Here is a 27,870-nt window from a genome sequence, read left to right as displayed (position 1 = left end):
TTAGTTTGTGATGTTAATTTTGATCACTCAGACAAGTTATTGACAGGTTTCTCTACTATGTAGTTATGATTTTTCTCCCGCACCTTATCAGCAATCTGTAGGGAAGACTTAAATGCCATGCATATATCATAAAAAAACTTCATACCCACCCCCACAGATTTAACATCCATTGATGATTCTTTCCCATCCCAACTTTTACTATGACTTTTGCAAAATGATTTTTCAACCCCAGCTATGACAGTCTGCATTCTATGTAAAGTAGAGGCTTCCCTTCTTCTGTATTTGTACCTGTCTACTCTTAGTGTAAGCTTATGCATTCCTATTTATTTTTTCAATAGTTTTTAATGTATTTCTTTCCTAAATTATTTTAATGCTCAAATTGTCCCATGTTTTACCAATGGGATCCCCTAGAAGGTGATTCCTGTGTTCTTTTGACATCACCCATCATTTTCTTGAGCGCTTCCTTAATTTGATATAACAAGATGTACTCGGCTTATCTTTACTTCCCTTGTCACAGTCATAGAATCAGCTCCTCCAAGGAGCCCTGCTTTCTTTTCATAGGAAATATTACAAACCAGATCTGGGAATATGAGTGCTCAGTGCGCTCGCTACTACTGGGGTGTCTTAGCTTCTGGGCCCTTTCAGAAGAATCTATATCTATGTATTAACCTATTTATTTATATATCTACATATCCATGTATCTATTTATCTACGTAACCATAAACTCATACTGATACCTCCAATTGCAATCCATCCAGGCCAGGATTCTTCCTTGACTTCCCCATTTCATAGCTGCAGTTCTCATCTTCTGGATAACTTTGGTTCCCAAAAACAATATATTTACTTATTTTTCAGTCTAAACATATATCTAAAATAATTTCAGAATTGCTTCACCTAAACCTTCAAAAAACAAACCTCAAAGATTTGTTTGCAGTCCTTCTTCACATCTACACCTAGACTGAGAGCATACAGTCAAATACTGTGTTCAAAAACCACTTGCATTAGTTCTTTCCATCCCCTTTCAGAATGATTATCCTATTCATTTGAAACATAGTTGGGTTCATTTGTTTCAGCTTACATTGTTTTATGATTTTTTTCTTCCTTTCCTTTTTTATTTAATTGTTCAATATGTAAATGATTAATATGCTTCTAAAAATCAATGTTTCTAAAAGTCGACTTTTTTTAAAAAGAGTAAACACAGGTAAATATACTTTCATGTCATATCTTTACCATACCATTCTCTACCACCCCTTGTAAATAACCAACATAATTTTTTTTGTTTTATCTTTCCTGTGTTCATTTTTGCCCAAATTAGCATGCATAACTATATTTTACTTCCCTTACACAAAAAGTAGTACATGTATATATATTACTACTTCATAGTTATATAGTTGTGTGTGTGTGTATATATATACAGTTATACATAGTTGTGTATATATACTTATATACATAGTTGTGTGTGTATGTGTGTGTATATATATAACCTTGCACTGGAGATAGTGTGCACACTTGTTTTGTTCTTGAAGTGAATAGAAATGCTTATTTCCCTTATTAAGTATAAGATGCTGGCTTTGGGATTGAAACATATTTATTATGTTCATACAGTAGCCATCCATTCCCATTTTCTCAAGCGTTATTAGAAATGTGATTTTTTTAATACCAATGAAAATAATCATATCATTTTTCTCCTTTGACCTATTAATATAGTGAGTTTTATTAATATATTTCATAATAGTCATCCTTGGATGCTTGGTTATATATCCCACTTAATTATACTTAATTATCTATTAATGTGTATTTTATTATTAATGTGTATTTTATTATTAAATGGGATATATACCCAGGCATCCAAGGATGCTTATTATAAAATACATTAATAAAACTCAACACACATTAAGAAAAGAATGTGTTGGAGTGTTCATTTTATTCAGAATTTTGTGTTGATATTTAACGGGGAAAGGTTTTATTTCATTTTTAATCATATACATATGTAAATTTTCCATTTCTGTGTAGTGGGTTTAAGTGGTAATGTTATACTTCCCTTATAAAGCAAATTTGGAAGTTTTCCTTCCTTTATCATTCTCTAAAACAACCTACACAGCATTCAGACTATCCAGCTATTAAGATTTTGCTAAATTTACTCTCTGGTATCATCTAGGCCTGGTGCTTTCTCCACTTTTTCTACGGAAAGTGCTTTATATAAATTTTTTATATTTACTGGGTTCAATTTGGAAAATTGCTACTTTCTATGAAATAATTCATTTCTTCAACATTTTCAAATTTAATTGCATTGATGTACAAGATAGTCTATTATTTTAATATCCTATCAATATTATTTCTCATCATTTCTTGTTTTGTGTATTTGTGCTTGCTCTCTCGTTTCTTGATTAAATGAGCTGCTGGCTTCTCTATTTTGTTTTTTTCAAAAAAATTAATCTATTTTTCTGTTCTTACATCATTAATTTCAGCTTTTATTTTTATTTTCCTCCTAGTTATGTAAAAAGTTATGCAAAAATCTTTACTCGTTGGTTTAGCTATTCTTTTTCTAGCTTTTTGAATTGGGAATGTGGTGCATTTATTTTCATTCATATTAATATAGTTGTTTAATGTTATAAATATACTTCTGATAACTGCCCTAAATGTATCCCATAAATTTTTATATGTGTTGCTTTTACTGTCACTATTTTTCAGAAATTCTGTAATTTTTCCTTCTGTTTCCCCATTCACCCAATAGAAAGATTTTATTTAATATTCAGGTGTTTATTTTCAATACTTCCATTCTTGGGAAACTACTAATTTATATATATATATATATATATTCAGTCAATTTTTGTGGGTTTTCCATGTGCATTTGAGAAGACAACATTCTCTATAATCAGGCTGTATTGTTTGCTATACATCCTTAACTCCAACTTTATTCGTTATGTTGTTTAGATTTTTTTAGATACTTTCTTATTTTTTATTCTGTCATGTATTGACAATAATGACTGACCTGTTTTGTACTGAAGTGACACTGTTTCTCTTCACTGCCTGTGGTTTCTGTTTTCTACAGGTGGTTGCTGGGTTGTCTGGTGTATAGATAATATTCTTCTAATATATATTATATCATTGTGGTGAATTGTGGGTTTTAGTAATTATAAGGTATTCTTGTCTCGTATAATGTTTTGGTATTCCCTACTGTCTTACTGTAATCATTCACCTATGAAATCTTTCTCTGTTCCTTTATTTTCATCGTTTCTGCATCAATATGTTGTAAATGTCTCCTAAATCAAGCACAGATTTGGGTTTTGTTTTATGCAGCAAGTTGAAATGTTTTCTTTTAATAAGCAAGTTAATCCCATTCCCATGTACTGATATTATGGTGAATCTCAACTCTGTCACATAATTTTATGTCATAATTACTGTGTGTGTTATAATGCATTTTTCTGAGTTTTTTCCTATTTGATATTTCTTTGCTTTTATTTCTTTTGGTATGTAAGAACATTTCTATCTTTGTTACAGTGTTTTCCTTTGTGTATGTACCTTTCATAGTGCCCTTAATTCTCGTCTTTCTTACCTAATTTTATTATCTGTTCTGTCAGTTTTAATCCTCAGTATACCTAGAACAATAGCAATCAGCATTTATCATGATTCAATGGTTCCTTTTAGTTGCTTTATCACGTCATGTTATAAGTATTTTACACAAGAAAAAAGTGTCAGTCAAAAACTACCTTTTGCAAATTCCAAAAAGAATTTAAATATAGCAAACCTCTTTGTTTTAAAGTGTTGGGGCATATAAACATAATAAAAAATAAAAATGTATTGTTCACTCATTGAATCTAAGAGTTTGAAAAAATTCATTTAGGATATCATTTCCTGAAGATCCATAGTCTGAGATTTAGTGTAAACTCACCAGAGTTTACAGTGTTGCCATCTGTCTCTTTGCATTCTTATCTGTCTCTTTGCATTCATCTTCTTATTTGTCTAATAACTGTGAAAGATCTTTCAACTTTTTACTAGTATGAGCAGAAAATGAAAAATTTTAAATTCTCAACTGTGTTCAACAAAAACTAAAAGCGGGCTACAATGATGGTACTTTGTCTTCTTGTATGCCTTCTTTAAAGGTAATAAAATACTTTGGGAACTGCAATAATACAACTAAAGGATGACAGTTTTTTTCACTGTGGCATCATCTTTCTAAAAAACTTCAGTTTTATTGTTAATTTTTAGCATAGTTGGAAATAATTGATAAGTAATGAATTAGTTCCTAAAATGATAAATAGCAAAATGCTTCAGAACATAGAAAATAACAACATTTAAATTCCATAGTGTATCTTAGATTTTTAAAAGAATGCAACAGACCCATCTGGTAATTACGGACAGAATATTTTATTCTGATTTTTTTTTAACAAGTAAATGTTCTCTTTGCTCTTTGAAAGACTTCTAAGAAAGAATAAAATGTATAAAATAATAGTCTTCACAAATAGTTAGGCCTGCTCAGAAAACAAACTAAAAACTAAAATTGGGTCCAATCGACCTTGATGGAATATCAAGTGTTAAATGGCATCTTTTGATTCCTACCTATTACATATGCAGCTGTCAATGTTCTTATCTCTGATTTCCCCTTTCCTCTCCCTTCTCCCACTTTTAACTGCATTATTTCAACTTGGACAGAACATGTAACATTTGCACACTCAGTTGTCTACCCATATTCCTACCTTTATTTTAGTCTTAGCTCTAAAATTAAGTATGGGAAATGTTTTCCATCAATCTTTTACCTGAAGTGTTCCCATTTATCTGTTCATTAGATGAAGCTCATTCTCCAGGACAGGGATTGGAAAATTACAGCCCATTAACTCCACCAATTGTTTTTGTAAATCAGGTTTTACTGGACATAGCCACATTCACCCTTTTATGCAATTTATACTGTCTGTATACAGTTTCAATGGAAGAACTGAGTAGTGACAACAGAGTCAACAGAATTTAGTAGGATACAAAACCTAAATTATTTACTATATGAAACCTTACCAAAAAACATCTGCACACCTCTACCCTAGTATATAAATTTCTCAGGTAAGGGCACACACATACAGTATTAACTTGGCTTTTCTATGTTCAAAATTATTTTTGATAGCCTTGACACTTGAGGTACAATTTGGCAAGACATAAAACCCTTGGTCTATACTTTCTTAAGTGTCTTGAAAATTTTGTTCCATGGTTGCCTTGATCTGTATGTTGCTTTTGAAAAATCTGATACTAGTCTAATCTCTTGCCCTTGTAAGATATTTCATCTTTCTGCTGGAAAATCCTTAGGATTTTTTTCTTTATCTCTTAAAATGCAATAGTTTATCAGGATATGTCTCAAAATGGCTACTGTGGGTAAATTTTACCAGATACCAAATCCAAAAGCGCTAAAGCAGGGAAATAAGTAAATAAATTGTGGTAGAGTTATACAACGAATAAAATACAGAAATATAAAGAAGCTAAATGCAGCAATATATAATGACATGGATGAATCTTGGTAATAATCGTGATAAACAAAATCAAACAAAGCCTGAGAAAATGGCATAAGTACGACCTTTTTATAAAGGTCAAAAATAAGCAAACCAGATGATATGCACATGTATATGTGATAAAGCTATTTTTAAAAACAAATATACAATAAGAATTTCTGGATTTCAGAATAATGGAGAAGTTGAAAAAAATTCAACAATTTTTTTAAATGACCATGATTTTAAAGAGAAAACTTAAAGGAGTACAGCAAATGGGCTTTTAAAAAAATAAATATCCTCCCATCAAATACACTTTGGAGGTATTTTGCTACTAAGACATGATTACTTCTACGTTGATAGCATAATAACCAAAAAAAGTTGAGTCTGAGTTAGCATAATTCAAAAAGAAATTTAAAAGAATATCCAACAAAAAAGTTTTCTTGAATAAATAAGAAGAAATACACAAATAAGGATTCTGCTTACTAAAAAATTGGAACAGCTACTCTTGAAAGATGATAAATATATTAATCTTTAACATTAAGAGAAAATGTAATATTAAAGATGACCATGTGATATTAAAATTTAAAAATTCAAAAATAAGCATAGAAATGGACTGAAGGACCTAATTCCATGCTATTCTGAAATGTTTATACTTCTGCCAACATTTTTATCCACTAATAAAGTGTGAAATCCTCCCACAAAACACTTCTTCCTCTCAACTTCCAGAATAAGAACATACGAAGGATCATTTTGGTCAAAAGTTATATTTGAATCTCTATAAAGCCAATAGTAGCTACTATATCAGCCAGGGTGCTGACAGGAAATAAATAATATGCTCAAAACAATTATAAAGTATCTAATAAAAGGCTATTTATAAAGGTATGACCAGGGCAATATCCTGAGACCTACCACAACAGGAAGCCTTTACCACCCCTTGGCCTTAAAAAAGCAAGAGGAAGGAGTGTTTCCAAAATTCCTGGAGGATAGCTATATGAAGACACCTGACAGTTCAGCCTTCAATAAAGCAACACAACTAACCCAAGGTTATCCAGCAGGGAGAAAGTTGGTGGAATAAAATACCACAACCCCACTCATCTCCCACCATCAGATCTACCACCACTGGCTCAGCCTACCTGGAAGCCAGAGGGCATGGAAACAGGATGGAAAAAAATAAAAGGTAGATGTGGAGAGACAAATGGAGAACATCAAGCACAGCATGTTATGACTCACCACTAGAAGGAGAATAATAATTATGTATAGTACACAATTTAAATAATTTGGTTAATATACTAAAAACAAAGTCAAGAAACAGATTCACACTTTTAAGGAAAGTGTGATGAAAACCCTATTTATTCATCACACATATTTATCAAGCATTTAATATATGGCCCTTTACTAGAAAGTATACACGCAGGAGGTATGCTGCAGAATTCCTCCTCTAAAACTTCTTAGAAAAAGAATATAAATTTTTTTAGAAAAAAAAGAGTACCTATAAAAAACAGCATATATGTAATTAATAAACAATGGAAATTTATTTCTAACCGTTCTGGAAACTAGGAATTTCAAAATCAAGGTGTTGGCAGCTTTGGTGTCTGCTGAGAGCTATGCTCTGCTTCCAGATGGTGCCTTGTTTGCTACGTCCTCCAGAGGGGAAGAATGCTGTGTCCTCACATGGTGGAAGGATGGAAGGCAAAAAGGACCCAGCTAGCTCCCTCCAGCACTTTTTGTAAGGCACTAATCCATTCATGACAGCAGAGCCATCCTGACTTAATCATACCCCAAAAAGCCCCACCTCTTAATACTACTACAATGGGGATTAGGTTTCAACATGAATTTTGGAGGGGACATATTCAAATTGTAGCATGTGTCATATTAATTTAAAAACAAAAGGACACAGGAGCTTAGAGGAAAATAAAACTACTTCCAGAAAATGAAAAATGCAGTAAATAAAGCTGTGGATTAACAAGTCTTTTCATCATTATACAATTATGAAGGCCACTTCCACTCTGTGACAAACAAAAGCATGTGGAACCTTTACTGCAAGCCAATTTCTTCATTAAACTTTTTCTGGATTTTTCCAATAATTTTGAATATAAATCTTGTTGTCACTGTCACACCGAAGCACTTGATAACCCAACATCACTTTTAGAAGTTGTACTCTAGGATGTTCTCACAAAAAGTTTCCCTTCCTTGGCCAGGCACAGTGGCTCATGCCTGTAGTCCCAGCACTTTGGGAGGTCGAAGAAGGCAGATCACTTGAGCTCAGGAGTTCAAGACAGGCATGGCAAAACCCCATCTCTACTAAAAATACAAAAATTAGCTGGGTGTGGTGGTGCAATCCTATAATCCCAACCACTCGGGAGGCTGAGGTAGGAGGATCACTTGAACCCAGGAGGCAGAGGCTGCAGTGAGCTGAGATCATGCCACTGCATTCCAGCCCCTGCAACCGAGTCAGACTGTCTCAAAAAAAAAAAAAAAAAAACCACAGCTCCCTTCCTGATTTATTTGTGTATGCTTCGCACAAGCTATTTTCTTAAGTATTCTGTTGTCTTATCTCTATAAACATTTTCATATTAATCAAGCCACACTGGGTGACACAGTACTTTGTAATCCCAGAACTTTGGGACGTCAAAACAGGCAGATCACTTGAGCTCAGGAGTGCGAGATAGGCATGGCGAAACCCCATCCCTACTAAAAATGGATAGGTTCTCTACTAAGAATGGGTAGGTTTTGGAGACATAGTCCATGGGACACATCAACTGACAACTGACAGGGTTAATAGTTAAAGAAAATTTCAGAGATTATGTGTCAATTGAAGCCTGGACCTTTAAATGGCTGCCTTCTCGTCCTTGTATCACTTCTCAACTCCCCTAACAGTGTTACCTACACTTTCCCAAATAGAATTACTGTACTGAAATCCTGTCTCATTGTCTGCTTCTGTAAAAATCCAAGCTAAAAAAGGATCCTACGTTTCTTGCCAGTTTCTGCTCACTTTGTGCTTTCCTTTTCAAACACATTTCCTTGAAAGAGCTGGCTCCAACCATCATTTCCACTTCTACTCCTGCCATTCCCTATTAAATCCAATATTGTGAGACTTTCACCCCACCACCACACAGAAATTGTTCCTGTCAAGATCACCAATGACTGCACAGTGCTAAATTCAATGATCAATCCTTAGTAATCATTGTACTTGAGGCATCAGCAGAATGTGGCTCCATTGATTACTTTCCCACTTAATATTCTTTCTGCACTTGGCTTACACTTCACTGTACTCTTCCTTGCTTACCTTCCTTTTCTCCCCTACCTCTTATTATTCGGGGACCCTATAGCTCAATCCTTTTATTCTCCTTTTTATCTACACCCACTTCATTAGTGATCTGATCTAGTCTCCTGGCTTTAAGAACTCCCAAGAACTCCCAAATTTACACCTTCAGCCCAAATCTTTCTCTCTAGGACTCCAGTAAGAATATGGCACTTTACTAGAAAGTGTACACACAAGGAGGTATACTGCAGAATTCCTGCTCTAAAACTTCTTAAAAAAGAATATAAATTTTTTAAAAAGAGTACCTATAGCAACATATATACCCAACTGTCTGCTTGACATTTTCTCTGACATCTAGTGGCTATCTCACATATAACATGTCCAAACTGAACTCCTCATCTTCAAAACACCTTCGCCCCAAACCTGCTTCACAATCTACTACATATCGGTTGATGGCAATTTCATCTTTCCAGCTGCTCAGGGCCAAAATTTTGGAATCACCCTTGGTTCCTCTCTTTTATCTCACACTCTACATCTAAACCCTCAGCAAATACTATTGACTCTACTTTTTAAAAAAATCAAACAAATCGACTAATTCTCATCATCATTTTTGGCCCAGATTACCGTTAACAACTTCCTAACTATCCTCTTTCTGTTCTTTCTTCCATAAAGTTTATTTACAACATGCAGCCAAAACAATTCACAGGACATAGGCATGGGCAAGGACTTCATGTCTAAAACACCAAACCAATGGCAACAAAAGCCAAAATTGACAAATGGGATCTAATTAAACTAAAGAGCTTCTGCACAGCAAAAGAAACTACCAGCAGAGTGAACAGGCAACCTACAGAATGGGAGAAAATTTTTGCAATCTACTCATCTGGCAAAGGGCTAATATCCAGAATCTACAAAGAACTCAAACAAATTTACAAGAAAAAAACAAACAACCCCATCAAAAAGTGGGTGAAGGATATGAACAGACACTTCTCAAAAGAAGACATTTAGGCAGCCAACAGACACATGAAAAAATGCTCATCATCACTGGCCATCAGAGAAATGCAAATCAAAACCACAATGAGATACCATCTCACACCAGTTAGAATGGCGATCATTAAAAAGACAGGAAACAACCGGTGCTGGAGAGGATGTGGAGAAACAGGAACACTTTTACACTGTTAGTGGGACTGCAAACTAGTTCAACCATTGTGGAAGACAGTGTGGTGAACTTAATTATTCTGACAGCATCTTTAAACTACATTTACCCATCGTTTTGTACTCTTTTCTTTGAAAGTACTATAGATTATTTTATGACACCACATACTTTCAACATGTAAGCAGCAAATTCAAAATGCATTAGGAATAAGTAAAGTAAGATATTAATTTTTCTATTAAGAAATAATTTTACAAAAAATTTGTTGGGTTTTGCTTTGTACTTCAATAATTCACAGAATGTGAAACTGCCCATGGTTTATCTATTATTCTTATAAAACTCATCAATCATGTATTCTTCCCATTTTCATCTTACACTACATTCTTAAGTATGCCTGACAAGTAATGCAGTTAGTAAGACAAAAATCAAGCCAAAAATACCCTGCTGATAAATTTATTTAGACATAGTATTTTGGTTGTAGAATAAGCCAAAAGAAACTCAATATAAAAATATGTTTAGATTATCTAAAACAAAATTGGCATTCTGTAATCAATTATCCCAAATCAGACAAAAACCTACCAGGAGATGAATATATCAGCTAACAACCTATATCAATATTTATCACTAATAGTTGATCAGAATAAACCCATAGTGCTTTCCTAGCCATCCTCGGAAAGCATAACCACCATTATTATGTCTGAAGGCTGAGTGGGACAAACATTCAATAAACGAAACTATGAAGCACACAAAATATATTCTGCCAACTGTGAATTATAAACAATATTCAGTAAGGATGACATATACTAATCAGGTGGCCTAGACATTCCATTTTAATGGCCAACATTGAAGGTGGACCCATGTAGGTATAAGATTAGAGAGTATCTATATAAAGTCAAGATCCTTGAAAGTGTACATCCTCAATGAAAAAGTGAGTTTTTAAAAATATACTCTGTGGAGGCAGATAGATAGCATCTATTTCAGCCTTGGTTCCACATAAACGAAACAACTGTTCCCCCTGGGAACTTTGGGTCATTTACTAGATATCAGGCTACTTTGGGGCATGAATTTTCCCTATATATAATGTCCAAAAAAAACTATATGCCAAATTTTAATTAAGTTGGATCAGGGTTGTTAGGGCCCTAGAAGCATACTCTCTCTCTTAAGAGCAAGTGTAAGCAAAGTAAGGCCCAAAGGCTAAATCTAGTCCACCACCTGTTTTTGTAAATAAATTTTTATTGAACACAACCATGCCCATTTGTTTATGTATTGTCTATGGCAACTTTCAGGCTACAAGGCAGAGTTAATTAGTTGTGACAGAGAATGTATGACCAACAAAGCCTAAGATATTTACTATCTGGTCATTTATAGATGCCTTTTGCTGACCCCTGTAAACAAATGATATACTTACTGTTTATTTTTAATTTATTTATATTATAAAATGATACAATTATCATTGTATCATTGTGTTTGAAACAAAACAAAAATAACTAAAACAGTGGAAAACAGTATCCTATAAATTGGAGGTTGAGCAAAGAATAAGAGTATTGCTTAACTTTAGACTAAGTACTCATTTTAAAATTTCAAAAGTCAAAACCTGTGTTTCAAGGACAAATGTGGTAACAGTTTAGTTCTGAATCTCCCCCATTCTCCCTGGAAAAGAAATAGAAAACAAAAGGAAAACATGGGGAAAGCAGATAAAGTGAAAGGAAAAGAAAATTACATTTCCAGAGAAATTACGAGGGTAAAAAAAAAATTCCTCATAAAGTCTAGATTAGGAATGAATGTACAAAAATCAAGTGAAACCAAAACAGCTAAACAGAAGCAGCCACAAAAATGCTGAAAGGGCAACGAGAAACAAGTAGCATAGAGGAAACTAATGGAAGCAGATCTCAAAACTTACCATACCCATCCCCACAAAAAAATAAAACAAAGTAAGGGGAAGGCGGGCCCTAAACGTGAGAAGAGCTATAATTAAAAACAAACTAACAAAAAAGGCAAGAATGACTTTTGAAAATATAAGACATGTACAGAAAATGTACAAAAAAAAACAGGAATCACAAAGCAAAATTCAACTCTCTCGTATGCAAGAAATACATTTTTTAAAAAAGTGATTCTAAGACACTAAACGATAATAACAATAGAGGGATGAGCAAAGGTATACTAGGAAAAGACTGACCAAAAAAACAAAACAAGGGCAATATTAATAACAGATAAGGTAGAATTCAGGTCAAGAAAACATTAAACAAATCACTTTATAATATTAAGTAATACAATTTACAATAAACACATAACAATTATTAATATTTGTAATAGCAACTTCCAATTTTAGTATATGTGCTGCCGAAGCGAGCACTAGCAACTTCTATAAAACATAAATTCCAGAATATATAAGGAGAAATAGGAAAAATGCACTAACACTTTAAAATTTTACTTCAACTTTCACAGCAAGATAGATCAAGAACAAAAAATACTAAGTAACAGAAGGCCTAAACAATATAATCAATAAAGCCAATTTTGTAAATAAATAATATCAAACTCCATACCTTGATATTACTGGATTTATCTTCTTCTCAAGTGCCTATCAAATATTTGTGAAAACTGAGCCACAAAGAAAATTTCAATAAATTTAAAAAGTAGAAATAAGACCAACATTTCCTGAGCACTATAATAAAACCAAAAATTAGTAACAAAATCAGAAAAGAAAACTGCCCTTCTACATAGAACATCTGTTAACTCTTGCTTAAAAACTCCTGGGCCCATTTCAAAAGTTGGAATAACTCAGCCACACGTCTGCCTCAACGTTGTCATGAGTTTGTTATGATCATAATGTATGTAAGCAAGCTTACTCAACGTAGCATTGCTTATTAACCATCACCCTCCAACGTGTTCCCATCAATAGCCATTCTCTTCTGATTACTTCTATTTTCTCAGTAAAATAAGAACTAACTCAGGTCATCAATTGAGAGTGATGATAGAGAAGGAACTGTTTGAAACTTGAGGACAGAGGAACAGGAATGAAATAGTCATCCAGGAGAGCTGGGAGCGAGACCAAGCTAGACTGGCAGAAGTTCCAGATGTCATTAAGGGTCAACTTGACATGAGTAATTATAAACTTACAGCTGAGTAAGTACCAGATATCATTTAAAAAAAAAAAAACCAACTTGAGAACGGTAATTATGAAATTTAAAGCTAGGTACGTTTAGAACTATGGGTAGGGTTAGAAGTATGGATAAAAAAGGTAGGGTTAGAAATATGGACCAAAAAAGAGTGAGAGATAGTGGAAAAACTGATAGTCTCAACAGACTAAAGGCTCTGGTAAGGTCAAAGAATTGTCAGAGTGTGGACATTAGAAACAGTAAGCTGGAGAGATCAGTGGTACTTGAAAAGTAAGATATTTCAAATGGATATTATGGACTCATTGTACTGGAATAACAAGGTCTAGAACGTAACAATGGAGAGAGTGGCTCAAGGAGGATGGAAAACAAAATCTTTGGTAGATCAAGAAATTGACAGGCCAGGTAGGAGAAGTACTTAAGTGCATATTTACAATATAAAAATATTTGCCTTATGTATTCTGGACACAGTGACAGTAAGCCAGAAGCTAAATTCCCCAAGAAATAAAACACAGCCATCTGAGAGCAAAGGATGAGTGCAGGAAGGTGAAGTAATAGGTGACATGTTCTGATGATGTAAGAGTCAAAGCCAGGCAATTTAAAGGAGGAGGAATTGAGAATAGAGTAGAAATGGCAATAAGAAGTAAAAAGGATATGTAACCCACTTTTGACCCAGCCGTACTGAGAATATGTAAACAAAAACAGCCATCACTTGAAAGGACTGCAAGGGAAACAGTGGAGTATTTTGAAGGGGAGTCTTCCTCTAAGCATACAAGTACTCTCTTGCTAATGGTGGTCTGCAAATGAGTTTTCTCATTAAGACTGCACAAGGACTCTAAATAGTTGTATATATAGTTGTCCATACACAAAAGAGCCAAGAATTTGAGTTCATAATACTGCCCAGAGCCAGAAAAGAATTATTTTCTTGAATCTGAATAACCACCACAGGGCATATATTTGTAAACAAACTAAAAACAATAAAAAAGGTTACCACTGTTTTAAAAATGTTATAAATAATTCAAAAAAATGAAGTACCAGAAAAACAAAAAGGAGTAAAGGTATAGCACAAAAACTCACATGTAGATTGCCCTAGTCACCTTCACCTTCACATAACAGATAATAATCTCTTATAGAAGCCAGCAGACTATCCTTGAGAAGCTGACTTTAAAGAAGTAATACATACATAAAGATATAGCAGTAAGATTAGAAATAGAATGCTAAAAAATGAAAAATCCTGAAACCATGCAATGCATAGTAAAGAGATTGGGATAGTTTCAGTGCTTCGTTCATAAATAAAATCCAAAGAAATAGCACCACCTACTGTAATTTCACATTTTTTAAAAAAAATTCACTAATCTTAGAAAATGAGACTATTATGTAATATTTCCCCTCATTTGGTTAAAAAGGTAAGCTTAAATATTAAAGGACAAAATCTAACATAATCAAAAAAGCTTATATTAAAAATTATTATCAGCTTATAATTTCAACCTCAAATAACTCACCATTTTGACTAAATTCATATGAAGATTTTATTAAAGAGAAAAACATTCCCAATCAATAAAGAAATTACAATTTTTAAGTAACTCACAGATATGGTATTCCTGTATGCTGCTTGTATAACCATATATTGCAGAATATCCAAATATTATGATCATGACAACATCTCTACTATCCAACTCCATAATATGTGCTGAATGTCCCTCCACAGCATACTGCTGACCATGTCCAAGAACAGTAGGAGTTTTTGTACTCCATGACTGACTATGTATGTTAAAAACCCATAATTCATCTGTGACATTGCCATCATTTGTTTCAATTCTGCCTCCATACATAAAGATGTTTTCCTGTAAATTAAAATACACATATTAATAGATAAAATAATGTTATATCTTAACACATATTAATTAAAAATAAAGGTTAAATTTACATAAAATTTTAGTAATTGCTCACAACATGCATAAGGCATTGTTCTCATTTGTAAAAAGTAATGAGAACACATGAATAATGACAACTAACACTTTTATATACAAAAAGGGGGGGAAACAGCAAAGCTTTCAAAAAGCTACTTTAAATATATTTTTTAACTATTACATTATGTAGTCAATTAAGTATACTTTTAATTATCATACAGGAAGAGAACACTAAACTACTGCTTTAAGAATGGAAAACGCAATAAGCTAATCAAGAACTTAGAATTTAAGGGTGAGGTAGTCCTATAACAAAGAATAATGTACTCCTCCCATATAACTGAAGAGTAACAAACTAAGTTGCTGATTAATATTACTCATAGTCTTTTCAATATTTGAATCATCTGAGTCCCTAGTAGTTACATTTGAATTTTACCATCTATTTGTACTGCTTTGTGCTATTCTCAATTATTTACTGTTTTCATCAAGTGCTCTTCACCAAAAAGGCATATCACATTTGTGCATCACGTAGAGTACACCTCTGTTACCATTTCTAATGGCTATAGACAGACACTACATGCCTTCAGTTCACCTTTGGTAAATCCTTGTAGAACTTTTAAATAATACAAATTATTTCAAATGCATATGATGGAAATAAATGGTACATAAATGATGTAAATTATCATTATTTCAACAAACTAGAAATAGAAAAAAATTTTTCCAACCTGACAAAAGATATTTAAGGAAACCCACAGCTAACATTATACCTAACGGTGAAAGACTAGATATATTTCCCTAAGGTCAGGAACAAGATAAGCATGCCTGCTTTTGCCACTTATATTCAACATTGTAGTGGATGTTCCAGCTAGAGCAAAAACTAAATAAAGACATCCAGATTGGAAAGAAGAAGTAAAATATTTCCATTTGCAGATGATGCAATCTTGTATATAGAAAGTCCTAAAAAATTTTTAAAAAAAAGCACTTAGAGCTAATAAATTAATCAGCAATATTACAGAATGTAATATCAATGTACAAAAAGTAAATTGTATTTCCATGCACTTGTAATGAACAACCCAAAAATAAAATTGGGAAAATAATTACATTGACAAAAGCATCCAAAAGAATAAAATACTTATAAATAAATTTAATAAAGGGAGTCCAAAACTTATACTCTGAAAATTACAAAACATTGTTTAAATAAATGTTTAAAAGATATAAATAAATGAAAAGACATCCCATGTTTATGGGTCTGAAGACTTAACATCGTTAAGATAATACTCTCCAAATTGATTAAGAGGATAATACTCTCCAAATTGATCTACAGATTCAACACAATCCCTATCAAAATCTCAGCTGGCTTCTTTGTAGAAACTGACAAATTGATTCCAAAATTCATATGAAATTGCAAGGGATGCAGAACATCAGAACAATCTTGTAAAAGAACAAAACTGGAGTACTCACACTTCTCAAAAACTTACTGCAAAGCAAAAGTAATCAAGATAGGTTGGGCATGGTGGCTCATGACTGTAATCCCAGCACTTTGAAAGTCCAAGGCGAGTGGATCACTTGAGGTCAGGAGTTCAAAACCAGCCTGGCCAGCATGGTGAAACTCCATCTCTACTAAACCACAAAAAATTAGCTGGGCATGGTGGCAGGCGCCTGTAATCCCAGCTACTCAGCAGGCTGAGGCAGGACAATCGCTTGAACCCAGGAGGCAGAGGTTGCAGTGAGCCGAGATTATACCACTGCACTCCAGCCTCGGTGACAGAGCAAGACTCTGTCTCAAAAAAAAAAAAAAAAAAGTAATCAAAACAGAGTGATACTGGGATAAATCAATGGAATAGAACTGAGAGTCCAGAAATAAACCCACACATCTATGGCCAATTGATTTTTGACAAGAGTACCAAGACCATTTAAAGACAAAAGAATAGGTCTTGTGAACAAATGCTGCTAGGAGAACTGGATAGTCACATGCAAAAAAAAAAAATGAACTTGCACCCTTACTGCACACTATATACAAAACTTAACTCAAAATAGGTCAAAGAACTAAATGCAAGAATCAAAACTGTAAAACTCTTAAAAGAAAAAAAAATTGGGTTAAGTCTTTATGACCTGAGATTTGGCAATGAATTATTAAATATGACACCAAATCACAAGCAATAAAAAGAAAAAAAGTTAAATTGGACTTTATCAAAATAGAGTCCAATTTTTTGTGTTTAAAAAGATAACATCAAGAAAGTGAAAACAGCACACGAAATGGGTGAAAATATTTGCAAATTATTTACCTGATAATGGCTTGTATGTAGAACATATGAAGAATTCTTACAACTCAATAATAAAAGGACAACTTAATTTTAAAATGAGCAAAGGACTTGAATAGACATTTCTCCAAAGACAATATACAAATGGCCAAAAGCACACAAAAAGATGCTCAACATCATTAGTTAACAGGGAAATACAAATCAAAACCACAATGAGATAATACCTCACCCCACTAGGATGGCAATAATCAAAAAGGCAGATACTAATAAGTGTTGGCAAGGATGTATAGAAATAGAAACCTTCATACATGGCTGGTGGGAATGCAAAATGATGTAGCAACTTTGGAAAACATTCTGTCAGTTCTTCAAAAAGTGAATTTGACCCAGTAAGTCCACCCCTATGTATATACCCAAAAGAAATGAAAACATATGTCCAGACAAAATCTTAAACAGCAATGCTGTTAGTAGCATTATTCATAATAGACAAAAGGTGGAGACAACTCAAATGTCCTCAACCGATGAATAAACAACACGTTATATATTCATACAATGTAATATTATTTAGCCATAAAAAGGAATGAAGAAGTACTGATACATTCTACAACATGGATAAACCTTGAAATTACGCTAAGTGAAATATGATAGTCATAAAATACATAGTATATGACTTCATTTATATGAAATGTCCAGCATGGACCAATATATAGAGAAAGTAAGTAGCTTTGTGACTGGTTAAGGCTAGGGAAGACGAGGAAGTGTGAGGTGATACCTAAAGGATACCAAGTTTCTTTGTGAAGTAATAAAAATATTCTAAAAGTGATTACACAACTCTGTAATCTTACATAAATCTGCAAAAGATGGTTGCACAACTCTGAATACACTAAAAACCACTGAATTGTACACTTTAAATGAGTGAAATGTATGGTATATCAATTATATCTCAGTAAGGCTGTTACAAAAAGGGAAATAAAGAAAAAATAAGACAAAAAAATGTATGTATATGTTTCCATACATAGAAATATTTTTATTTCACTTTTAAAACACACAAATGCATGGATAAACAGGTGGTAGTTTGTTCTTTATACTGCTCCCATGCTTTCCAATTTTTTTTAACAACAGCACAGAAAACATATAAATTCATATTTAGACGGCCTAGCCAAAGGCCACAAAATACATGAATTTTTGTTGATTCAAAATGAAAACCAATCAGGTGTCCTGTCATTTTAATCATGCTAAATTTATGAATCCCACAAATACATAAAAATAACTAATGTCAATACAATCCCTGTCAAAACCCCAACATTTTTGCAGAAATAGAAAACTCAACCCTAAAACTCATCTAGACTTTCAAGGGGCCCTGAATAGCCAAAACAATCTTGAGAAATAAAAACAAAGTAGGAAGTATCACACTTCTTAACTTCAAAACTTATTAAAAAGCTACAGTAATCTAAATAGTATGGTACTAGCATAAAGACAGACATACAGATCAATAGAATAAAATAGAGAGTCCAGAAAAAAAACCCTCATATACATGGTCAAAGGACTTTCAGCTAGGGTGCCAAGACCATTTAATGGGAAAAAGACAGTTTTTTTTTTAACAAGTGATGTTGGGGAAACTGGCTATCCACATGCAAAGGAATGAAAATGGACCCTTAAATCAGACACAATTAACTCAAAATGCAACAAAAACTTAAACCTAAGAACTAAAACTTTAAAACTCTGACGAGAAAATATAGAGGAAAAGCTTCATGACATTGGATCTAGCAATGATTTCTTGTATATGACACAAAAGCATAGGTAACAAAAGAAAAAATAAATTAAACTACATCAAAATTAAAATTCTGTGCATCAAAGGACACTCTCAACAAAGTGAAAAGACAGCCCATAAAGGGGGAAAATATCTGGAAATCATATTCTGATAAGGTGTTAATACCATAATGTATAAAGAGCTCCTCCAACTCAACAACCAAACAAAACAACCCAATAAAAAACTGGCAAAAGACCTAAATAGACATTTCTCCAAAAAGGATATACAAATAGCCAATAAGCACTTAAAAAGATATTTAACATCAATAATCATTAGAGAAATGCAAATCAAAATCACAGTGAGATACTCATTAGGTCAATTATCAAAAAAACAAAAACAGAAAATAACAAGTGTTGACAAGGCTGTGGACAAACTGGAACCCTTGTGCACTGCTGGTGGAAATGTAAAATGGTGCAGCCATAGTGGAAAACACTATGGCAGTGCTAAAAAAAAAAAAAAATTAAACACAGAATTACCACATGATTTAGCAATTCCACTTCTGGGTATACACCAAAAAAAAAAAATGCAAACAGAGACTCAGATAGTTGTACACACATGTTCATAGAAACATTATTCACAATGGCCAAAAGATGGAAGCTATCTAAGTGTCCATCAACAGATGGATGGATAAACAAAATGTGGTATATACATATAATGGAATATTTCTTCAGCTTTAAAAGGAAGGACATTCTGACACATGATACAACATGGATGATCCTTGAAGATAGTGTGCTAAGGGAAACAAATCAGTCATAAAAGGACAAATAATGTACAATCCCATTTACATGAGGTACCTAGAGCAGTTAAATTCACAGAGACAGAAAAGTAGATTAGTGGTTTCAAGAGGATAAGGGAAGAGGGAAATGAGAAGTTATTGCTTCAGTTTTACAAGATGAAAAATGTTCTGAAGATAATGGTGGCCATGGTTACACAACAATGTCAATGTACTTAATGCCACTGAACTCTATACTTAAAAATAGTTAAAATGGTAAATTTTATGTTACATGTATTTCGCCATAATTTTTTTAAGTGATTGACTAGGCATAAAGTAATAGACAAAAACTCAATCTTCATTTCTTTACATGTCATGTGGGGGATTGTTCTAAAATCTATTTTACTAAAAGCATAAGAGTATGTGGTATCTCAAGTTATTATGATCCACATAATCTATTGTTCTCATTAAATATTTGAAATAAATCTGAGATATAGTATTTTTTAGCTTGTGGTAAACTATCAAAAACAAAATCTGATTAAAATTTAAAAAGCAGGAGGCATACCTGATATAAAGCAAGAGAGTGTCCATATCTCTGGAGAGGTCCCCTTGACAGAGTTCCTACATTCCATATACTGCTTTCTAAATTGTAACTAAAAGCAAGAAAAGAAAATAACTTCATAAGCTAAGATTCATTTTAGTGTTTTTAATTTTCACGTGCTTTTTATTCACTTGTGTCCAAGTATTCATTAAATTCAGAGATTTACAACTAATAAACTCATAATTTCATATGCCATATTAGAAATTTCTAATAAAGACTCATTCAAGATACACCTACACTAAATTAGGATTCAATCTCCTGAATGTATAATATACATTAACTTGATTAGGATATTACTGGAATTAATTGTCCAATTGCCTTTAATAATTTCAATCAATTGATTAAGCTAAACAATAGTGATTTGACTGTATTTTTTAATTTTTTTTTTTAAAGCCAGGTTTCCTTCTTGGAAACAGATGAAAATTCTCTCCATTTGTTTTAGGTATTTATTTTTATTCCTTTTTTTTAGTTGGCCTGATACTTATAAGTTTTTTATTGATATTTAAGTTGTACATATATGGTATACACATGGTATTTTGATATATGTATAGAATATGTGTAATGATCAAATCAAGTTAATTAGAATATCTATTACCTCAAACATTTATCTCTTCTTTGTGTTGGGAGCATAACATTTCTTCTCTTCTAGCTATTTTGAAATATACAATAAATTATTAACTATAATTTCCCTACTTTCCTATCAAATACTAGAACTTATTCCTTCTATCTAATTGCTTTTTGGTACTTATTAACCAACTTCTCTTTGTCCCCTTCTCCCTGCTTCTCTTCTCATGCTGTGATAGCCACCATTCTACTCTCCACCTATATGAAATCAACTTTTATAGCTCTGACATTTGAGTGAAGACATGCAATATTTGTCTCTCTGTGCCTGGTTTATTTCACTTATAATGACTTCCTGTTCCATCCATGTTGCTGCAAATGACATGATTTCATTTTGGGGGGGCTAAATAATATTCCATTGTGTATATATACCACATTTTCTTTATCAATTTATCAGCTGATGGACACATGTTGAGTCCATATTATGGCTATTGTAAATAGTGCTGCAATAAACATGAGAGTGCAGATATCGCTTTGATATACTGATTTACTTTCTTTTGGCTACATATCTAGCAGTGGGTTTGCCGGATCATATAGTAATTCTATTTCAGTTTGAGGAACCTCCGCACTGTTTACCATAATGACTGTGCTACTTTACATACTCACACACTTATCTTAGCATTATATAAATTAACCAATAAGTATTTATTTCCTATGCACAAATATAGCTTGTTTACTGATAATTTTTTAAGACTGTATAAAATGAATTTGGCAGTAGAGAAGCTTCTATAAAAATAAGTCACTATTGGATTATGTAACATGAAAAGAAAATTCGTATTTTTTTCTACTGGTGTAATACATATGAAAACAGAAGTCCCAAATTATGAATCTCAAATGCTTACACTCTATGCTCAAATCTCCTCCATTTGCTAAAATATACAAAAGGAAGCATCCAGCCAAGAAATAGGAGCCTGTTTTAAGTTAAGAAGTTTGCTATCAATTGTTATCTTCCCCACTTCTCTTTCTTCCTCCAATGAATTAGGAAAGGAAAGGACGTGCCCAAGTGCCCCTTCACAAGAAAGGTAAGGGTTACCAAATTTGTCTGCAGCACTGTTTAACTTATTTCCTACCTTGGAGTCGTAAGATAAATGTGTATGATATAAATGAGGAAATATAATCAGAACATAACTTCCACAGATTCACACCACTAGTCCACCAATCTACCAGTATCTGCAGCCAACACACTGCTTTCCAAGTTATCATAAATTAGGGCTGTACAAACTATTTCTGTAAAGGGCCAGACAGTAAATATTTTAGGCTTTGTGGGCCACAATGGTCTCACATATTCTTCATTTTTTTACAGCCCATTAAAAGTACAAAATCCAGGCCAGGCACAGTAGCTCACACCTGAAATCGCAGCACTTTGGGAAGCCGAGGTGGGAGGATCATTTGAGCACTGGAGTTAGAGACTAGCCAGGGCAATATAGGGAGACCCTGCCTCTACAAAAAAATTTAAAAATTAGCTAGGCATAGTGGTGCATGCCTGTAATCCCAGCTACTCAGGAGGCTGAGGTGGGAGGATCGCCTGAGCCCAGGAGGTCAAGGCTGCAGTGAGCCATGATCACGCCACTGCACTCCAGCCCCTGGGTGACAGAGCAAGACCCTGTCTCAAATAAAAGAAAAAAAGCAAAAACTAAAAATGCTAAGAAAAAATTCTTAGCTTCCAGGCCCTGAGCCCCTATTCTGCAGTTTGATGAGCCCAAGAATAACAAGTGATTCTTCTTCCTTGCGCACAAGATCTCTTTCCTACATCACCATGTTTTGTCTTACTAGATCTTTGCCATCAGCACACAAACATGGTGTTATAAACCATTAATAATAAAAGAAAAACCTCTTGACCACACTCTCCCTTAAGCTACTCCCCCATTTCTTTATTACCCCCATCCCCACCCCACTTTCCATTCTCTCTTAAACTAACTCTAGACACGCTTTTAACCCCTTCACTCCAGGAAAACTGCTTTTGTTATGCTCAATTTCCTTATGCTAAATCCATGACCAGTTTTCAGTCTTCATTTTCGTTGACCTGGATAATCGTCAGCATTTGACATTATTAATTACTCCTTAATCCTCATATAATGTCTTTCCTTGCCTTTGAAGATACTGTACTCCAGGTTTTCCTATCTCACCAGTCATTCTTTTTCAGTCTCCTTTGATGGCTTCCCCTGTTCCCCACAACCTTTTAGTGATATGGTGCCTCAGGCTCAGTTCCTGGTCCTTTTGTGTATCTAGAATGCATTCCCTTGATAATTTCATCTTAACTCAAATACCATTTCTAATCTTCCTCCTAATCCCCAGTATATCATCAATAAACCACCATGGTAACACTTTTAAAGTATGGATCAACACATGCTCAAAACCCTCCCGTGACTCCCAAAAGATCTACAACATCCTACATGATCTGTCTCTCTCCTCTGTTATCACTCTAATTTAATGTATCCCTCTCATATACTCCATGCAAATTGCATGGGCCTGGTTGTTGCTCCTCAAACACCTCAAGGAGTTCCTATCTTAAGTCTTTGATCTGGCTCCTTTCTGTGCCTACAAATAACTGCAATCCTCTGATCTCCTTCAAGTTTTTGTTCAGTTCTCACCTTTGTTATGAAGCCTACCTTAACTATTACATTTATAATTGCAACTCCCTCTTCTTTGGCACTCCTGATTTACCTACCCCTACTATCTATCTATATCTATCCATCCATCCATCCCATCTATGTCTCTATATGTATATATGTTCATATCTATAATTTACTTTGGTAAGAATTTTTTTTTTTTGTCATTGTCAGCCTTTCCTCACTAACTTTACAAAGACACGGGCATTTGTTATATCCAATGATATATCCCAAGCATCAAGCATGTAGTGTTTTCAAAAGTTTGCTATCCTCATGAATACATGTTAATTTTCATTAATGTTAATGTATATATATTCTGTAAAAGTCTTTCTAATTTAATAGACACTAATACAGAGCTTTTATATTTAGTGAATAATTTGTCTTAAAATGTAACATTTCCACCCCAATTAAATTCCACTATAGAAGATGATTAAATCAATTTATGACTTATCCTATCACTTCTGAAAGCTGTTATCCTTACCTACAATTGAACTACATTCAGAATGATGAAAAGTATTCTCTAACCTGTGAAAACAGCAACACAATTATTCTACTCTGATCCCTCATTTGTTTATATAAACACTGTAACCAAAATACCCAGATTTCAGACAAAAAAAAGTTGGCTTAAATAGTTTATCTGGTTGCAATGGAAAATATGCAAATTTAAACGAATATCAAATAATATTCATCATTTAATTCTCGATATGCTACTCATCTTGCAAAGAACACAAACTTAAAATTTACAAACTTCCTTGTTGACAATGTTGCTCTTTGTCTTCACAAACTCAACTTTGGAAATATCACAATTTAATTCAAAGTTCAACTCTACTTTCATTGACTTTTCATTTTCTTTAAACATAGTTAATTTCCTTTTAATTTTCACGTTTAAATATCATTATTTCTCCAGGTTTTTATCTTAACAATTCATTTTAATCCCACCAACTCTCTTTCAGTTCTTCCTTCTGTATTCTATTCTTCATATGTTAAAAAATTCTAATTTGTCACTTAAATACTTACATAAAACTCCCTCCTTCTCTCCAGAATTTATTCGATTTTCTAATTTAATTTCAGTCACATTCAATCATAGTTTTAAAGCAATCTCCTCTTACAGAATTTCTGAAATCTTCCTAATTATGAGGTTTAATATATTCAGTGCTTAGGGTTGGCAGATAAAATACAAGATACCCAGTTAAATTTGAATTCAGATAAACAACAAACAATTTTTTGTTAAAGAATGACCCATGCAAAATTTGTAAAAAAATATATATATACATACAGCAAAAGGGCCTTCTTATACTAAAAATGCACTTGTTTTTTATCTGAAATTCAAGTTTAACTGGGTATCCTGTATATTTATCTGCTAAATCTGGCAATTCTTTTGGGTATACACCGTTATGGTATACTGTCCAGGGCAAGTTCTGATTGTTTGATGCCCAAGCTGTACCAGTTATTACATAATATGAACGCTACCCCTGGAAACAACATTAAAAATCAAATGATTCTCCCTATTTCCTTTTTTATTCTGTTACTAAACAGTTCATAAAACACAATCATTAGCTGAAAAAGAAATCAGATAAAGCTGCCATCCATATGATTCCCCTTATCCAATCACGCAGAGAACAATCTCTATTGAGCCAACAGTAAATCAATCATGTCTCTCATAATACTAGAACTGTTCCCCCAATGAAAGCTTGTAAAGTACATACAAAGTAAAAGTTCAGGTACATTAAAATTTACAGAACCAACTGAAAGGATTTTTATATATGAGATTATACTTCATTAAAAAAAAGGTGGCATGATTCATTTTATCCATTATAGGCAAGGCCTGCTTGTATTTGAAGTTAGTATTTTCTTACTCAGAATTTATTAAAAGTATTCTAGAGAAGTAATAACATTTCTACATGAAGCAAACTTCTATGTGCAATGACAGCTATGGACATACTGAGTTCATATATTCACAAATCAGTCTCACTAGCAAATAGATACTACCACAAAAATAACCACTTTTACTCTCGGACAACAATGTAAAAAACAAAAAAAAGACATTTTGGATAAAAATCCAGCTTAAAAAACAGTGAGAATCTGAAAATAAATACTTACTTTAGGACCATTTGAAAAGAACTGTAGTTAAAAGTATATCCACCAATCACCCACATAAATTTCCCATATAAAACTGCTTTATGTGAAGCCCGACCTACAGAAGGACTGAAGGGTTTAACATTTGGCAGAATCCAGTAAGACTCAGTAGAGGGAACATTCAAAGAACAATCAGGACCTATTAAAAAAAAAAATCAAACAACACACTAGATTAAACAAAGCCCTCAGATTATAGAAATACAATATATGGATTAAGAGAATTTAAGAATTCAATGTTTATCATATTAACAAATACACACATAAATTATCTGAAATATAATTTACAAGAATAATACAGCAAATGTAATGCTTAGAGGTGAAAAAAGTCATATACTCACAATTGGACTTGGATGTTCAAATAAATCTCACAATTTTAAAGAATTATTTAAATAATATAAAATGTCAGATTTACTTTAGTATGCTACAAGAGTATTAAAATAGAAAACAATGTACTCAAATATCAGTTCTGTCAGGCAAGTATGTTTACCTCTTGCATCATCAAGCCTCCATCTACAAAAATGGATATAATAATCTACCACCAAGGGTTATAATAAATATTTAGTTTTTTAAAATAGTGGCAGTAAAAGCATTTAAAAATTAAAGTTTAAAAATTATTATTAAACAAATATAAAAAAAGATTACATTTTTCTTAGCATTATTAAGAACAACCAAAGTTTGCTTCAGTAGAGTCCTCAAAAAGAAAAAAAAATTATGCATCATAAAATAAAAATTATTAAATTAGTGCAGAATAATTTCAAATACTATAAAGTTGAAAACACAGCCTTTTCCTATCCATACTCATGATGTTACTCATAAGTCTTGGTTTCCCCATCAGTGTTTCTCAAACATAATAGAAGGAATCCTCCTAAAGGGAATATATTTTCATCAAACTTTAGGGCTCACAAATTATTTTAATTTTAATGAAACTAAAAAATTCTCAAATACTAGACATAAACTCCTATGTTTAAATTTCTTTTATAAGCATAAAACAAACATACATTTATAAAGTATATATAAGTAAATTTATAAAACTAATATTTACTGAATATGATAAATAATATTGTTTTGCTTAAAATAATGGGTCCCAAGTTAAAAATGATACTAATTCTCATAATGCCTTTTTCACATAATTTTAGCACACCTACATTATTTTGACAACATAATTCTCCCACCATTTTTCTTCAACCTACTTTTTACAAATCTTTTAAATTCATATACTATGGCATATAATCATTTACCCTTCACTTGTCACAAAAGTATTAGTACACTTCAGTTGTATTGTTTTTAGCCTACAATAATTAAAGGGATGCTACTTAATCCCAACTTTAAATTGTCAACACAACTGCTGGCATTACAATACAGTGGCATTACTCAATTATGAGATCAGGCAGTTAATATTCAATTTGCTTATATCAAAAAGTTTTAAGATTGTCATTTAACAACAAAATTTTAAAACTCCCAAGCAGAGTCAGATTTAACGAATATTGACCCATACAGTTTTCATTTCTTCATGTGTTCACTCACCGAGGTATTAATTGATTCATCTTCAAGATTTTTTTCAATGCTTACATTGTATAGGTCTGCATTTTTGAGGTACAAACTAGGAAGTATCTCAGATTATCTCTTTGATAATGATAATATTTTAAATCAGCTATAGAAAACTATTATTTCTGAGTGAGAAAAGACTGTGAACTATTCCTTAGTAATCAGAGATATTAAAGGAACCTCTTTTTAAATTTAACTACAGTAACTTAGAAATTATTTAATAGTTTTATTAAAACACAGCCATGTTCATTCAGTTAAGTATTGTCTATGGCTGCTTCAGCAGAGCTGAGTGGTTGCAACAGAGCCATGTAACTTGCATAGAAAAAGTATTTACTACCTGGCCTTTTACGGAAAGTTTGCCAACCTCTAATTTAACTGAAAAGACATGAAATCATATAGAAATTATATATAATGCATCTATTGGTACAAATGTTGTATCTATTTTCAGAAAAGGAAATACAGATTTATTTTAACATGTAAGTCAGTTATACCAAAGAAAATAGAGTAAAATGTTAATAGGTGAATCTGGGAAAAGGACATTCAGATTGTCTTTGTACCATTCTTATTCTTGTATAATAACTTTTCTAAAACTTTAAAATTATTTCTAAATAAAACATTAAAAACAGGCCACCACCCAAAGGCATAGAGTTGAAGGCAGCCAAGTAATATGTGGGT

At 32.8% G+C, this 27,870-nt stretch overlaps 1 protein-coding gene across 4 annotated transcripts in view; it reads right to left on the bottom strand.

The window, feature by feature from the left end:
* Positions 1 to 27,870, bottom strand: part of ATRNL1 (attractin like 1) — an 839,413-nt gene that overhangs the window by 746,025 nt on the left and 65,518 nt on the right. For all 4 annotated transcript variants that reach the window (XM_024254146.3, XM_024254147.3, XM_054522910.2 and 1 more), the window contains exons 6-8: positions 25,615 to 25,789; positions 20,249 to 20,336; positions 14,585 to 14,840 (exon numbers count right to left, since the gene is read on the bottom strand). In XM_024254146.3, coding sequence (XP_024109914.2) covers positions 14,585 to 14,840; positions 20,249 to 20,336; positions 25,615 to 25,789 — 519 coding nt within the window. The remainder of the gene's footprint in view (positions 1 to 14,584; positions 14,841 to 20,248; positions 20,337 to 25,614; positions 25,790 to 27,870) is intronic.

This window comes from Pongo abelii, chromosome 8 (genome assembly GCF_028885655.2).
Source record: "Pongo abelii isolate AG06213 chromosome 8, NHGRI_mPonAbe1-v2.0_pri, whole genome shotgun sequence".
Classification (NCBI taxonomy): domain Eukaryota; kingdom Metazoa; phylum Chordata; class Mammalia; order Primates; family Hominidae; genus Pongo; species Pongo abelii.
This window is presented reverse-complemented; position numbering and strand designations above follow the sequence as displayed.